The sequence below is a fragment of the Ambystoma mexicanum genome, chromosome 6q, assembly GCF_040938575.1.
Source record: "Ambystoma mexicanum isolate Mex_15411 chromosome 6q, UKY_AmexF1_1, whole genome shotgun sequence".
NCBI classification, from domain to species: Eukaryota; Metazoa; Chordata; class Amphibia; order Caudata; family Ambystomatidae; genus Ambystoma; species Ambystoma mexicanum.
The window spans coordinates 1083214702-1083230170 of NC_090937.1; the positions used below are offsets into that span (position 1 = coordinate 1083214702).

The 15469-nt window shown below is 46.0% G+C and overlaps 1 protein-coding gene across 3 annotated transcripts in view; it reads left to right on the plus strand.

Moving 5' to 3' along the window:
- Positions 1-15469, plus strand: part of NMU (neuromedin U) — a 696290-nt gene that overhangs the window by 322164 nt on the left and 358657 nt on the right. For all 3 annotated transcript variants that reach the window (XM_069631628.1, XM_069631629.1, XM_069631630.1), the window contains exons 3-4: positions 3088-3135; positions 3219-3278. In XM_069631628.1, the coding sequence (XP_069487729.1) occupies positions 3088-3135; positions 3219-3278 (108 nt within the window). The remainder of the gene's footprint in view (positions 1-3087; positions 3136-3218; positions 3279-15469) is intronic.

The following is a 15469-nucleotide window of genomic DNA, read 5'->3' on the forward strand; positions in this document are numbered from 1 at the left end:
TGTCAGTGGACATGGGCAGCCAGGCCAAGAGACTATGAGTCTTGGGTCACATTTTACAATTTAGTATCTAGATTCTTTCTGCAGCACCCCCACACTCTAAGTAAATGGTTCCAGACCCCTGCTGTGTGCAATCAAATATCTATCAGGATTCCTTGTACCCGTTCTGTCTGCAAAAGCATCTGGCAGTAGACGGCAATAACTTAGAAAAGTCTGTGATCATGAGTAAAACATTAATATCGCTGAGCATTTCTACTAAGGTCTCCACCTCTTGAGGTACTGGGGTGATGTCTAATCTGATTTATGTTCCCGGTGGAGGGGAAAAACTCAGCCTAAGCGACCTTTGATTTGGTAGCATAGAAATATTCTGTAAACTATGTACATCAAAGCCTATGGACTGGGAAGTTGCCAGTGTGGGGACTTTAGCCTTCTATGTCAACTTTGTAAATAGCAAGGGTCCCCGGCTTATATCAGCCGGTCTACATCCCACTACTGACACCATATATGGTGAACCAGAAGAAGTAGTCAGACTAAATACGGACATGTTTCATTGGTATTTATTAAAAGTAAAAGGAAAATGCCTATCTAGCCCTACCGCTATGAGGGAAGTTCCCTACCTAACATACTAAAACTAATGGTGCTTGTCAAATGTCACCCCAAAAATAGTCCTCAGTCCAAATCCTAACTAGCTAACTTGGCCTACCACTTTAGAAAACTTAATAAAAAGAAGTGGGCCAGAGCAATGGCTTTGGCCTTCTACTTTTGCCTGGTCCAACACTTGGATTCATTCTCCAAGCAGATTTTAAACGTTCGCCAAAGTTCATCAAAGTTCTTGCAGTACAGTACTTAGCCTCTCTGTAGTTTCTGTATGCCAACTTTTCAAGTCTTTATATATAATCCATAAGGTTTCCTTTTTATCATGAAAGACAAGGTTTGTGTAATACAACTCCACCACTTCCCGCTTGGTGCTTGACAGTTTCCTTGTCGTATTTCTAAATATTTGAACCCTCCAGGTTCTCTCTCCTCCCAATTCTGCACATTATATTTCATGTTTCTTGGACTCCCCAAAGTCCTCTGGCCCTCTGTCAGGCTTGCTCAAGTAGGGCCTCAGTATGGCATCCGCCTGTTAGGGTTTTTGTGCTCTCGTAAATCTTGTGACTTCGCCAGCTTTGAGTGTCAATGTCTTTCGGTTTCCCAAGGCACCCAAAAGCCAACTGGTACATCTGGTTCCCATAACACCTATTGCATTTCCAGTCTTGAATCACACGGTTCGCCCCTCTCGAATGTGTTACCTTTTCACGAGCATTTGCTTCCCTTTCGCTGCTCACAGACTTCTCATGTGGAGTGCAGGTTCTAGGCTGCTGCAGTCTGGTTTAGTAGTCCGGCCCATCACGGCTTCTGTGTGGTCACACCACCAGGAGAGACTGTTGCTTTACTGTCCCCGTCTCCTTCTTGACTGAGGCTTCTTTTTCCCAGCCAGGACCCAGCCTTCTGCCATCTTGCAAGCATCTTGTTCGCTCTGCATGCTACCACTAGCTCTACGGTCTAGCATGGCTCTGCCCTTCCATGATGTCTTCCCGCCAGAGGATCGCTTCTTCGTAGAATTATCTCCTCCACATTCAAGGTTCCTCGTCTTTTTCTGCACGTCATTGCAAACAAAAGGGGTGTGTCGCTTCTCTTTCACTGTGGGGCTCAGGCAGAATTCAGCATTACCTGAAACCAAAGAGACTGAAGAAATATCACTATTCAGTAAATCCAAAACAGGCTTAACAGTCTTTCCGATTCCAATGTAGGCGGATAGTGTGTTCCGGGCAGGGAATTACTTATCAGTATTGGAGTCCTTGTCCCAGAGAGGGAAGTTACTCCCATTGAGGTCTCACTTGCCCAGACCCCTTGGGAGGATCTCGCTGAGCAGGCTCCTCTCCCTAGCCTCATTGCTCCACTCTGGTGAGAAGGGACAAATTGTCTAGATTTGTCACAAATTGTACAATACAATTTTCTAAAAAGTAAAGGGAAGCTCTGAAGAGCATAGTAAATGATTTTATCTAATGAGACATACGCAAATTACAATACAGCAAAATATCAGTCACAAACATGTAAACAAAGTAGCCACATTTACTCTACCCAGTGTTCTTGTATCTATGTCCAAACTAGAAACCAACAATGCTCAAGGTTTTTTGTGAATCCAATGTTTTTCTCTGATGCGAACATGTCAATGGTGTCAGAGAAATGTAATTGAATTATAAGTGATTAAAACATTACAGTGATAATTATAAATATATATCAAACATTAACCATAGACACTTCAGGACCCAAACGTATTTATTACATGGTCTGAGCCCAGCAGTCCGTAACCTGATGTTGCGATTGCATATCAATCAACTGCCACTTCTTACTATACGGGGACCTCAATTAAAACTCTCTCCAGAGCCCAGGTTCTGTCGTATATGCAAACTTACCCATACTTTGGAAACATCTCAACACCTATTTACTGAGTGCGAGAAATTAGGTTGGTGTATATGTGTATTTTGGAGTGTGTTTGTACGTAGTTATGACACAATTAGATCCAGAGATTTCTGGAATTGCTGCCTCAACTCGGGCTCTGATTCTCTACACGTTGCTGTTTATCAGTTGTGGTTGCAGATAACAAGACACTTGAATGCTTGTACTAGCAGTAATGGAAAATGTAAACTAATAAGAAGAAATGAATGTGTATATTGACATTGATGATGAAATTGTAGTTCTTTTTTATTAATGACTTGATCTGATTCAGTGACTCTATGCTTATGAAATGAATAACAAACACAATTGTAAAGATGAATTTGAATTTCAGTTTAATATTGATAATTTGTAGAAGTTCTTTTATGAACTAAAAACAAATATTAATGAAATAATATATAAAATAAATACTTTTCAGAACTACCAAAGGCAAAGAAAATAAACCAAAAAAAGGACAATGAATATTGAAATATGGCCAGGTCAAATAGTCTGGATTATTTCACTGTTAAAGTATTCAGAGGGGATAATATCTTGGGTACATTTTGTAACCCACTTGGTATTTTCAACTCAGACATCTCTTTGCTTTTACAGATAGATGATGCTTGTTCCCATTTCCTGTCTACAGAACCACAGCCTCAGGTAAGATATTTATCATAGAGCTGTTTTAAATCTGTCATGCAACTGTAAATTAGTGTGTCAATGTATTGTTTTGTTTTACCTAGGCATCCAGTGCATTGGAAGAACTCTGCTTTACAGTTGTGGGAATTCTACAGAAGTCTCAGGTAAGACGCGTGTATTTAATGTGGTACCTGCTTATAATACAGTTATATCACTACAAATCCTAATTGTGTCAATATAATGCAAACCTCTTCGTATATTAGCCCACTATTATCAGTATTACAGAAAATATCCCAAAATATTATTTCTTATACTTAAAAGTGGCCTGAACACCACAACTACCTTCATTTGAACTCTTTAACATTCTCAGAAAAGCCTTTTAATTAAAAGCTTTTAAAAGTGCTATTCAAATTTTAACAATGCTTGGAACTCTGAAAACATGAGAAAATAGTGATTACTGTATGCATTTTTTAGACATTTCAGCTTTGGTGGCGGCATGTAGTGTAACTGTACCAGGTGATTACATCAGCAATGAAAAAAACAATTGGGGAAACAATGTTTTTTTCTGCCTCTATTCAGCACTTCCCCATATATGCTAAGACTGGAGTTTATTAATACTTGTCCAAGAATTGGAGAAGAAAAACATTGTTAACCCCACCAATGTTTTTTCAATCAAGATAATCAAACACAAACTACCTAATGATTATCTGGCTGAAGAACTAAGCAATAAGGAAATGTACTGTCATGGATGAATGCTACAGAGCACAAACGACATGTGGGCATTTTCAACTCCTTAATTGTTCGCTATCAGGGTGAGGGGTGAAGACAAGTCCCTGTTTATGCTCACGCCCGAATGAATACAAGCCTCTAGGGAAAGAAGCCAAGAGATAGCTTGCAAGGATAACAGGGTTTAATTGTACAGAATACAAAGGTATCCGCAAAGGAATCTGCTGCTCGAGACATTCTGGTCTCACTTAGTACAAACAGTGGGTCAAATAGGGAGAACATGTCATTTGTATACAGTAAAAACTGGCATCACTGATTGGCGAGTCCATACACATGGGCCTGCTCCATAGGGGATGCCAGGCTACAATTGGTTCGCTTCTCGGCCGTAGGTCAGTCTACACGTGGGTCAGCTGGGCTCATCTCTCCTTCAAGTGAAGGTCAAGTCTCTCATAAATTACATTATCAAAAACTGCTATGATACACTAAGCCTACTGCTACATTACTATGGTATGCACCCGGGAGGCTCAGGGACTGGTGCCAGGAGGAAGGGAGGAAGAAATGCAGGCAAACAGACCCACACATTCTGTGCTTTGTTGATACTGCTCGTCTCGCACCCAAGGCCTCCTCCCTCGTTTGGATCTATAATTTATCCCTCCCTGTACCTCATGTTACAATGGATGTATTTATGTTAAGAGGTGAAGCAGTCGCAAATTCTTAGATCTTTTATGGCCTGTTGGTTTACGATTTGGACTCGGAGTCATTTACTTATCATAGAATGCAGAGGTGTGGGAGTCGGGGCGGTGGTGTGGGCCATGGCTCTGGGTCTGCTGGGTAGGGGTTAGAGGTCAGCTGGTAGTTCAGCTGGTGTTGTCTCACAGCCTTGTATGGCGCATTCCTCCCAGCGATACTGAGTAATTGCAACAATGGAGGGACAGGGGGAAAGTTTCCGTGAGAACTGGCCGTGCAGACCCATCTTGTCAGAGTGATCTGGGCCTAGTCGAGTTCTTGTATGGATCTAAAGTTATGCCGCGCAGCCATGCAACACTGCATCATCTACCATAACTACAAAATGTCATTCCTTTCTATGTGCACACCCTGGGTTTCTGCACCTATCAATTCCGCTATATTATATCTGTGCCGAGTTTCATAGCATAGGCCTCTCCCCCCTTATATATTAAACACACTCATACGGCATTCGTATCACCTTAAAGCGCCTGGAGGGGGTGGTTTAGGCTAATTTCCATCCCAACAGGGGAGTGGAGTAATGCCCATTGGGACAAAGAATCAACTAAAAATTAAGTCTTTTTACATAATAGCGTGATGGAGGTGGGATTAAGGAATTTTTGTGAGGGGCTTACTCTAAAAGGGCCTAGAGTTCTAAGTTCAATGTCAATTCCCTAAGCTACATCACAAGAAACTGGGGTGTCCATGTTCAGGAAAAGTATCCTTTAGATCACTCATTCTCTGGAATGTGTGTGTGCTTTAGAACACTTTTTAGCTTGGACTGTTAGTACAGTTAGGGAGGAATGGCATACAATGAGGTACACATAGCCTGTAGGTGTTTGCTTATGTGCCCAGCCATTGACTGCCCATGGCCATGGTAATCCCTATGATAAAATAAGTCATTTATAACAAGAGTTTCTAGGCATGACAAAACAAAGGTAGGGAAGACAGATGCAGGACAAACAAACAATCTTACTAGGTTTAGTGTCATTCAGTTTGTGAAAGTGCGATAATGCAGAGTGCAGGGGGGAGGATGAAGGGGCAAGTGCCAGTGAGAGGGAAATGGGAAGTGCAGTCAGGGCAGCATTGCTCAGTAAGCGCAGCCAGGGCAGAGCGGCTCAGGTTAAGTGCAAGGAGGCAGGGCACTGTAGGGTTACGGTTAGAGCCACTAAGTGTGCAGTAGGCCCGGAGGCAGTGCAGGGCCGGCTAGTCGTGGAGGAGCCTGGTTCCCAGTGAGACTCTTGAGGGTAGCCAGGCCACCAGTCATCACAGCAGATAGGTAGGTCAGCAGGCGGGAGGGAGAGGGAGAAAGCAGAGGTGAAAAGGAAGGTCTTGAGCTGCTTCCGGAACTTCAGGTGGTCCGGCTCAAGTTTGAGAGGGGTGGGGAAGCCATTCCAGAGGGAGGCCCTTGCAGAGGAGAGAAATCTGCCCCCACTCTCTGCCTGGAGAAGCGTCTGATCCTCAGAGTTAGAGGTGGCTGAGTGAAGGACTCGAGAAGGAAGGTGTTTTGGAAGAGAGAGTTGGATGTAGTGCAGGCTGTGGCCCCAGAAAGCCTTGTTGACGATGCAGAAGGTCTTGAACTTGATCCTTGCAGCCACCGGGAGCCAGTGGAGAGATTTCAGGGCTGGAGAGATACGGTCCCTGGGATTGAGGCCAAAGTCAAGTCTTGCAGTCCTGTTCTGGATTAGTTGCAGAGGGTTGAGAGTAGAGGAAGGCAGATTGAGAAAGAGGCTGTTTCAGTAGTCCAACCTAGGGAGAACCAGGGCTCTGGAGACGGTGAGCTTCTGGGGGAAAGTGAGAAAAGGAAAAATGCCTCCGAGGGTACTGGGCCTTCCTGGCAGTGTCCGTGATGTGAGGAGAGAAGGAGAGGGTGGAGTTGAAGATGACTTCAAGGTTTTTTGCATCACAGGAAGGCGAAAGAAGATGGCCCAAGGAGCGCAGCCGGAGTAGGAGTGAGAAAGTAGGAGCCAGGGTCCCAATGAGAAGGATCACAGTCTTACTGGCATTAAGTCATAGATTGTTGGAGGGCTCCAATCCTGAATCGCGGATAGACAGTCAGGAATGAGCGAGAGAGGAGAGGATACTGACGGGAGCCTGAAAGAGAGCTGAGTATCATCCGCATAACAGTGAAAGTTAGAGGAAAAGGTAGAGATAAGGTGGGCCAAAGGGGCCAAGTAGACACTGAAGAGCAAGGGTGAGAGCCTGGGGAGCACTGCATGTGGAAAGAGAGGTGATGGAGAGAAAGGACCCAATTTGGAACTGAGAGGGTCGGTGCCGGAGGAAGGAGGACAACCACTCCAGGGCCTGATCTGTGATGCCCAGGTTCTCACAGAATCGATTGATCAGTATGGCGTGAGTGACCATGTCAAAAGCAAAGGAAAGGTCAAGGAGGAGTAGGACAGAAGGAAGGTTGGAGTCAAGATTAGAGAGCAGATCTTCAGGTGTTCCGGAGAGCAGTTTCCATGCCTCTGGCTGCTCTGAAGCCAGACTGATGTTCATGGAGACAACCAACAAATTCAGTGTGGCGAGTAAGCGGGAAATAGCCAGCTTTTCCAGGAGTTTGCCCAGCAAAGGAGAGATAGTTTACTGGACAGGTAGGATCGGCAGAAGGTTTTTTAAGGAGGGAGTGCCCAAGGCCATTCCCACCCAGATCTTGCCATTCCCTGCCCAAAACACCTCCTCACGGGAACCCTTAGAGCTTGCTTTAATCAAGCCTTACCATCAAACTCTGCACTGCCAGAGTTTTTTCAAAGCAGTCTTCTGAGAGCTGAGTTACTTGGAGTTGTAAAATCTCTACTAGTGTAATAGAAATGTCTGGCCAGGTCTGCCTTCAGCCACTTGATTTATAAGCACTCTGTATGTCCTTCACTGAAGTGCTGTTAAAAACAAGCATTGGCCAAGACAACATTTTTGGCTTGTTTAAAAGTATTAGGAATTTGCCATGCACTGATATTAGATGCCAAGGTACTTATGCCATATTGCACCTGCAACCATCAATGGCCAGTTAATACCACTACGGATGTGCCTAGGAAGTACCTTTTCCATGCCTGCAAGCAAAATGACTGTCACATGCAACCATTCAATGAAAAATGTCTTTATTGCAAAAACTGTGGATAAATTAGAACAATGATTGAAGTATGGGTGATGCATGTAAGGAGACGGTCTTGATTTGAACAACATGTACTGGTTTAGTACATTGGCATGTTTTTTAAAATTGTTCTAATTTATCCACAGTTTTTGCATTAAAGATTTATTTTTCCATTAACTGCTTACAGCCCAGCATTGTTTAATTGAACCGTCATTTAGCTTTTTGACTTTTGGTTGATCCCCAATGGTCCCCTTGCCCTGTACTAAATTGATTGGGGAGACCTTGTGTGCGTGTTTTCTTTTCCATGCCTACAGCAAAGCCCAAACTGTTGGCATTGCAAATGTGTGTCACTTTTGTCTTTTCCTTTGCCTTTTCCATCAATCCCAATGTTTTGTCACCTATTGGGGTGCGATGAACTTGAAATTGCTACTGGGGAAAGCCCTGTATAATATCCCTCTTGCCCTAGGGTTTAACTTTGTGCTTTTGTGTCAATATTCTACCCCCTACCTGGGTATTTTAGGATGGGATTTCCCCTCCTCTTTCGCATGCACTCTACAAAGCTACAACCTTTTTAGGTGGGTTGGTTGCTTCGCCACTACGACCAGTATGTGGGCTACAGCACGTAGCAGTCTATTCTTCAGCTCCTCCTTCTTCCAGTCTTTGGACCCAGGCTCCTAGCTGGCTCTCTAGCCAAGCATTCCCTGTCAGCCTGGCCTGTTACACAGTGTAGTCCAATTGGCTTAGCCACCTGTTCTTTATCCATTCTCACAACTGGCCTATTTGGTTTGACCAGTGTAGATTTCTCTCTTTAGTTCCCCTCTTCCTGTGTCATGCTCTGCAACACAACTATCACTTTAGAATGCAGTTCCAACATGCTCATGATCAGGAGGTACCTCCTTTTATAGGTGTGCTCTAGGAGTAATTGTCCCAATGAGTGTTCTGATTGGTCGGTCCATTTCCCCAGTAGTTGGTTCATTTGGGATTGAATGTTCCCGATGTGGTTTACAACAATGTAAACCAAGGAGACGAAGAGCCCTGCATGACATGACAAAGAGGAAAATCAGCCTCATTGTTGGACTACATTTTTGTCAGTGAGAGCCTCTTTGCCCGAAAATCACAACTAAAAATAAGAAACGAAGGAGGAAGTGACCATTCAAGATTGGAATTATCAATCATGTATGAGTCTGGCCTCACAAACTTAGTTCATAACCAAGAAATAATGGGAATAAAAGGCAAAATAAGATTAAGAAAATATGGACAAGGAGGGAGAAACCTCAATAAAAAACTACAAAATATGCCGGAACAGACAGCTCAAGAGATAAGCAACCCAGACATGTTTGTGAATACTCTATGGCCACTTGTCCCCCTAAAAGTGGCATCAAACAGGCAAAGGAAAAGAATCCTGAGAAAAACCATCAGAGAACTGAAAAGTCAAAAACTCAACAGCAAAGCATATTCTCAGCAACTGAAAATAATCAGACGAAATTACAAAGCTTGGATAAAGATCCACACATTTCTGCTCCACCAAAACGAGGGGGAGGAGATGCTAAAACTAGTCTTGTCCTCGTCATCGAGAAGCTTCTGGCCACTGTTACGAGAACTAGAATCAAACTCTAGCAGTACACTATGCAATCTGGTTCCAGAAAGAACCTGGGTGGAATACCTTACAAAAAGCTTTGGAAAGACATTAAAAGAACAAACCTGCCTGCCCCTAGACAAAGGTTGGGAATTGCAAATTGACAAGAAAATTTTGGAAATCATATCCAAAGCTTCACTGTCAAGAGCAGTAGGGCCAAACAGCCTTACATACCAGCTACTTAGGGAAAACCCGAGGTTGTGGGTTAAGCTGCTGAGAAGGCTCTTTAGGGAGATATTGCAGCAAAAGAGTTTTCCACCATCGTGGAAAACCGCTTTGATCATACCATTCTTCAACGAGGGTGATAGGGTAAATCCATCAAATTATAGACTAATCGCCCTCCTAGACATTGATAGTAAAATATTTATGAGATTGCTACTGAATGAGCTCTGGACCTGGACAGAACAGGAGGGGGTGCTATCCAGATGTCAAACAGGCTTTAGAAAAGGTTTATCAACGGCTCTGAATGGAGCCTTACTAAACATCCTTAGCGAAACAACCAGGGCCAAAGGAGCAACACCCTTACATGGAGCCTGGATAGACCTCTCCGAGGCCTTTGATCAGATCGATAGAACCAGACTATGGCATAAACTCAGAAAAAAGGGAATACCGGAGTCATTACTATCAATGTTAATGGAACTGCATAGGGAAACAAGTGTAAGAGTATGTTTAGATAACAACGGCCACCTCTCCGATGCAGTTCCAGTGGAAAGCGGGGTAAGACAGGGCTGCTTGGGGGCACCCACATTCTTTAATCTGTTCCTAGCAGACATAGGAGATCATTTGATCTCGTCCGCATTGGCAAGCCCAGTCATAAATGGCAGAAAAATATCCTGGCTGGCCTATGCGGACAACATCATTCTGCTGGATAGAACAGCCATCGGATTGCAAAGACTGTTAGATGGATTGGGTAAATATGCTGAGGAGAACGGGCTGATAATAAATCCTAAAAATCAAGGATACTAGTATTCAAACATCTGAGGAAAAAGATATCATATAAGCATTGGACCCTGGATGGGCAGAGAATTCCACAAGTCGAAAATCTTAAATACTTGGGATACAAGATCTATGCAAGCCCAGCCAACCACAAAGCTGAGAGAGACATCATTACCAAAGTTCATGCGTTAATCCCCCACTTAATCAAAATTAGGAGCAGATTCTGTAAATTCTCAGTTGTTCCAATGGTAAAGTATTACCTGAGTAAAATAGTTCCAGTCCTGTTATACGGAATAGAAGCCAAACCACAACTATGGAACTTCAATTGGGACAAAAATAGAAGGAAGAATCTGGAAAAAAGCCCTAAATCTTCCATGGTGTACATCAGGGGGACAGCTACGATTTGAATTTGGTTTGAAGTGTTTGAACTGCCTGGCAGACTGGAAACTAACATCCTTCTATAGAGAAATTATAAACCCCAAAAAAGGCTCCTTATATGAAGATATCAACGAACACCATAGTAAACTAAGATCTGAAATCCTACAGAGCTTGGATAAAAAATAAAAACTGTAATATCAAGAACAGAATCAAATATGGAAACTCTGATGGAAAATCCATTGAAGATAAAGCGGGAGCTGGTAACATCAGACTGGATAAAAACGATAGAAAAAACAAGATCCTCAACATCAAGGAATACCTTCCTGACAGTTGACAAAAAAATAGGTACACTTCCAAAGTACCTAGAAAAATTTCCGGATGAAAAAATCAGAAACAATTTTCTCAGAGCAAGAATGAACATACTATTAACGGGGGAAATTCTGAATATTTGGAAACAGTCAGAAAGGACAGTGATCTACTGCAAAGAATGTGCAATCCCAGGAAACCAAACTTTAAAGCACCTGCTCATCGAATGTAAGGGAACGTGGAACCTGCGATTGAAAAAACTAGGAAGATTCGTAGAAAGAGCTGAATGGCTAACATCAGAAAACCTCTGGCACAGAATAATTGCAGGACACGAGATCCAGTTAACAGCGACAGTGGTGAATTTTCTCCAGTCCCTATACTTGCTATAGAGGAACAAAAGTCACTATTTGTTCCCCTTTTTAAGAGGGGTAAGAAAGTTGTTTATTTTAACTTATTGGTTTCAGAGAAGGATTTTCATTTCTTTCTCTCTTTTTTATTTTTTTCTTCTTTTTGGGTTTTACTACAAGAAATTGTAAAGGTTTTCCTTTTCATGTCTGTTAGACAGAGATTGTAAACCATATACAATAATTCTTTTTTAAAAAAAAGATGTGGTTTTCCTGATTGCAGTAGGATTCTCATTTAGTTCTAGTTGGATTGGGAATACAATGTGCTCTGTTCAACGAGTGCCAAGGTACGGAGTTGCAAACGGCCTGAACTGCATGTCATATCACCCGCTTGCCTTAGAAATAGTTCACAGCTTTTCTGGAGCCAATTTCCTCAGGATGTATTCGCCCATACTCCTACGTCCCGTCCCCTTTCCTCCATACTTATGGGACATCTCTCTGTCCTGTGGGACGGGACCGGAGCACTTTGTAAAAAGCATCCACATTTTTTTCAAAAATGTGTCCCTCCTCTCTTTCCTGCGCGGGGCCCGGCACGCGGACGTAACCCCGCCCACCTTGGCTCCCCCCGCGCATCGCCCATCAGTCCTTTTCTCCGCACGATCGGGGCCGGACGCACTTGCATCCTCGGAAGATTTTCTTCCCTTTTTTCCCTCTCTGGCTCTCGCTATCCTTTGTTTACTAGTCTGTCTTTTAAACTAGATTTTCCAGACTGTTCATCGTGTCACCGTCGCTTCGCGAGGGCGGATCCCCATCCTCTTTGTTTAGAGTGTTTGGGTCCGGAACACTGTTGGGACTCCTGTTTTTACTGCGACTCCCTTTCGGTCCGGGCACTTCAACGTCGGTTGGAGCGGTGGGAGGAGGTGTTCGGACGGACTCCTCCTTCGCATTTTCAGGCGTTCATCGACGAGAAGAAAAAATGCCCGGTAAGTTCTTTACTTTTCAGAGCACCCCGGCCGGGGGATACCTTTCCGGGTTCCTCTCGAGCCGGGAGGGGCGTTGATCGCTCTGTTACCGGGTTTCGCCCTGAGGTGCCTGTCGGGCCTAATAATTCTACCAGAGTTTTCTCCAAGGATCTCCGTAAGGGGCCTGTGTCCACCGGAGTACGCTCCGAGGCCCCTCCTGTGGGGGCTTTTTGTAGACCCAGTTCTACTGAGTCGTGGGGTACCGGAGCTTGCTCTGAGGCAGCTCTTTCGGCTTCCCTCAAAAACCAAACCGGGGTGCGCCCCAAGGTCTTGGCTGGGCTTGAGGTTACCGAACGGATGTTTGAGGCCCTTGCCGATAAGGCTTCTACCGGGCCTAGATCTGAGGTTGCTCGTACAGAGGCTAAGGATACCAACAGTTCTGAGGGGCCGGGCAAGGCCCTGTCGGTGACAGCGCAACGTTCCTGCTCTTGTGGTGACACCAGATCTGTTGAGGGGGCAAAGAAGAAAGTTTCTTCTTTTACCGGCACTGCCGAGGCCCTTCCTTCGAAGGCTCAGTTGACGGTTGGTATGTCGCAGAAACATTCCAGGCCTCATAGTACCGGCTCTGCCGAGGTTCCTTACGTTAAGGCTAAAATTAAGACCCCTGATCCATCGACGGGGACCCCTGCCTCACTTCCTCACGTGCCGCAGTTCCCCTCAGATGAGGACAAAATGGCGGCCGTTCCCGCCACAACTACGGCGGCCATTTTAGGTACTACCCCTACAACTACGCCATCGGCCCCTGGTGTAGGGTTCGGTCCTTCGGGTGAACCTAAGGTCCCTTGTGCGCATCCTTCCCAGCCGGTTTATGATTGGAATGCCCGGATGCCTCTTCCGCACAATGTTTCATTGCCCGCGGGGGCGGCTCCCTTGATTTATGTGGATTCGTCGGTGGAGGGGCCGGTGTGGCACCCTTCCCCGTTACATCCCTGGATTTGTCCACCTCATGAGAGGCCTCCTCAGGTTCCGAAACAATCTCCTGAGGGCGCTTTTTTCGGTAAATTTCAAGCGCTTATGTGCACCGACCCCATGAAGGGCTTTTCAAGGAGATATGTCCACCCACGCCTCTGGCTCCACCCGTTCCGACGGTGGTTCCGCCGGCGCCTCCCTTGCCCGTGGTGCCTCCCCCTGTGCTTCCGCCTATGCCACCATTGTCCCCAGTGGACAAGGCAGTGCCTGACACGGCTCAGCAGGATCCTGACCTGTCAGATGACCCTCAAGGCGATCAGGACAACGAGGACCTTCTCCGCTCTATCAGAGCTTTCCATGACCGGGTGCTGGACATGATGAGTTTCTTAGATGTTCCGGTACCCGAAGCACCTGCTCCGCATGAGGGCATGCTTTCTGGAGCGTTCACCTTGTCTCCTTTGGAGCATAACGTCCTGTTCTTGCAGAAGGACGTTCTGGCCGAGGTCCGTAGAGTTTGGGAAAAGCCACACTCGGGACTTTTTGTCAATAAAAAGATTGACGCGAGGTACAGGCTGCATTCTTCGGAAGAAGTGGCCTTGTCGTCTTGTCCGCCTCCCTCCTCCACAGTGGTGGCTGCGGCTACGTTGCAATGCAGGCCTGCAGCATCCTCCTCCGCGACGGCTACTCAGGTCTTGGGAAAGGAGGACAAGCTCCTGGACTCCCTAGGGAGGAAAATCTTTACCAATTCGGCCTTACAGCTCAGGCAGGCCAATGCAGAATTGATTTTGGCGGGAGCTAACATGCGGATGTGGAGAGGTCTGTCGGAGTTTGAGGAGCACATTCCGGTCGAGAAGTTGGAGGATTTCAGAGGAGGCCTTTCCGATGCCAGGGTCTTGGCCCAGGGTCTCCTGGAGGCTGCGACTCATCACATAGACACCTCGGCTCGGGGTCTGATGCTTGGGGTTGATACCTCGCGGCAAGCGTGGCTGCATGCCACCAAGTTCTCGAAGGAGGTGCAAGACAAGGTTCTGGACCTTCCATTTGATGGTAAGGAGCTTTTTCACTCTCTACTGATGTAGAGCTCACCAAAACCAAAGACAGCACTCAGACGGCTAAATCATTGTCTGTTCTGGTTAAAGCTCCCTTCAAGGCTCAAAGGCCGTTGTCGCAAGGTCGACCTTCCTCTGGTTTTAGGGGCTTCCTCAACCGCAAATCTTGCAGAGTGGATACTCCTGTGGGGAATAACCGCCGTAGACAACAGCGTACACGGTATTTCTCCCGCTCCTCAGCCTCCTCATCAGGTTCAGGTGGCACCGCCACTGATAAACCTGCCAAATGAGGGTTTTCCGCGCTCGCACGAGACCCCGGTGGGAGGACGCATTGCGTCTCATTGGGAGGCGTGGCAGGCCATCACAGAAGACAGATGGGTCTTGTCAGTCGCTCGAGCGGGCTTCCGCTTACCTTTACCCCCTACCCCACCCCTCAAACCTCCTTTTCAGCTGTCAGGCTCATCCTCCTTCAAGGCCGAGGTTCAGAAACTTCTGCACCTCAGAGCTGTGGAACCCGTTCCCCTTGGGGAGCGAGGGGAGGGCTTCTACTCCCGGCTGTTTACGGTGCCCAAACCCAACCAGGCTGGCCTGCGCACCATCCTAGATCTTTCCCAGTTCAATCTTTTCCTAACCCAAGAGAAATTCAAGATGATCACGCCCGGCCAGATTCGCTCCTCTTTGCAGACGAGTGATTGGCTCAACGTGGTGGATCTTCAGGATGCGTACATGCATATCCTGATTTGGAATCCACACAGGAGATACCTCAGTTTCTCTTTGGGAGAGGAGCACTTCCATTTTCGGGTGCTTCCTTTTGGCCTCAGTTCGGCGCATGCGTGTCTTCACGAAGATGATGTTGGTGATTGCGGCCTATCTTCGTCTCCAGGGTATCCATGTGTTTCCCTATTTGGACGACTGGCTCCTACGCAGCCCTTGTCCGTTGGCAGCAGCGAGCAACCTCCAGTATCTCCTTCAGCTCCTGTTCCATCTTGGGCTGTCGGTGAACTGGCTGAAATCCTCCATGACGGTCTCACAGGACCTGACTTTCCTGGGTTTTCGTTGGAACACGATAGACTGCCGAGTGTATCTGACCGGGGACAGAATGGCGGATCTGTTGGCCATGTGTCAGATGTTTGCGCAGTCGGAGAGCATGTCAGAAAAGAAGAGCCCTCAAGCCCTTGACCCTGTTCCTCCAAAGCTAGCAGATCCGCTACCGATGGCTGTTCCCTTCCTCTCTCCAA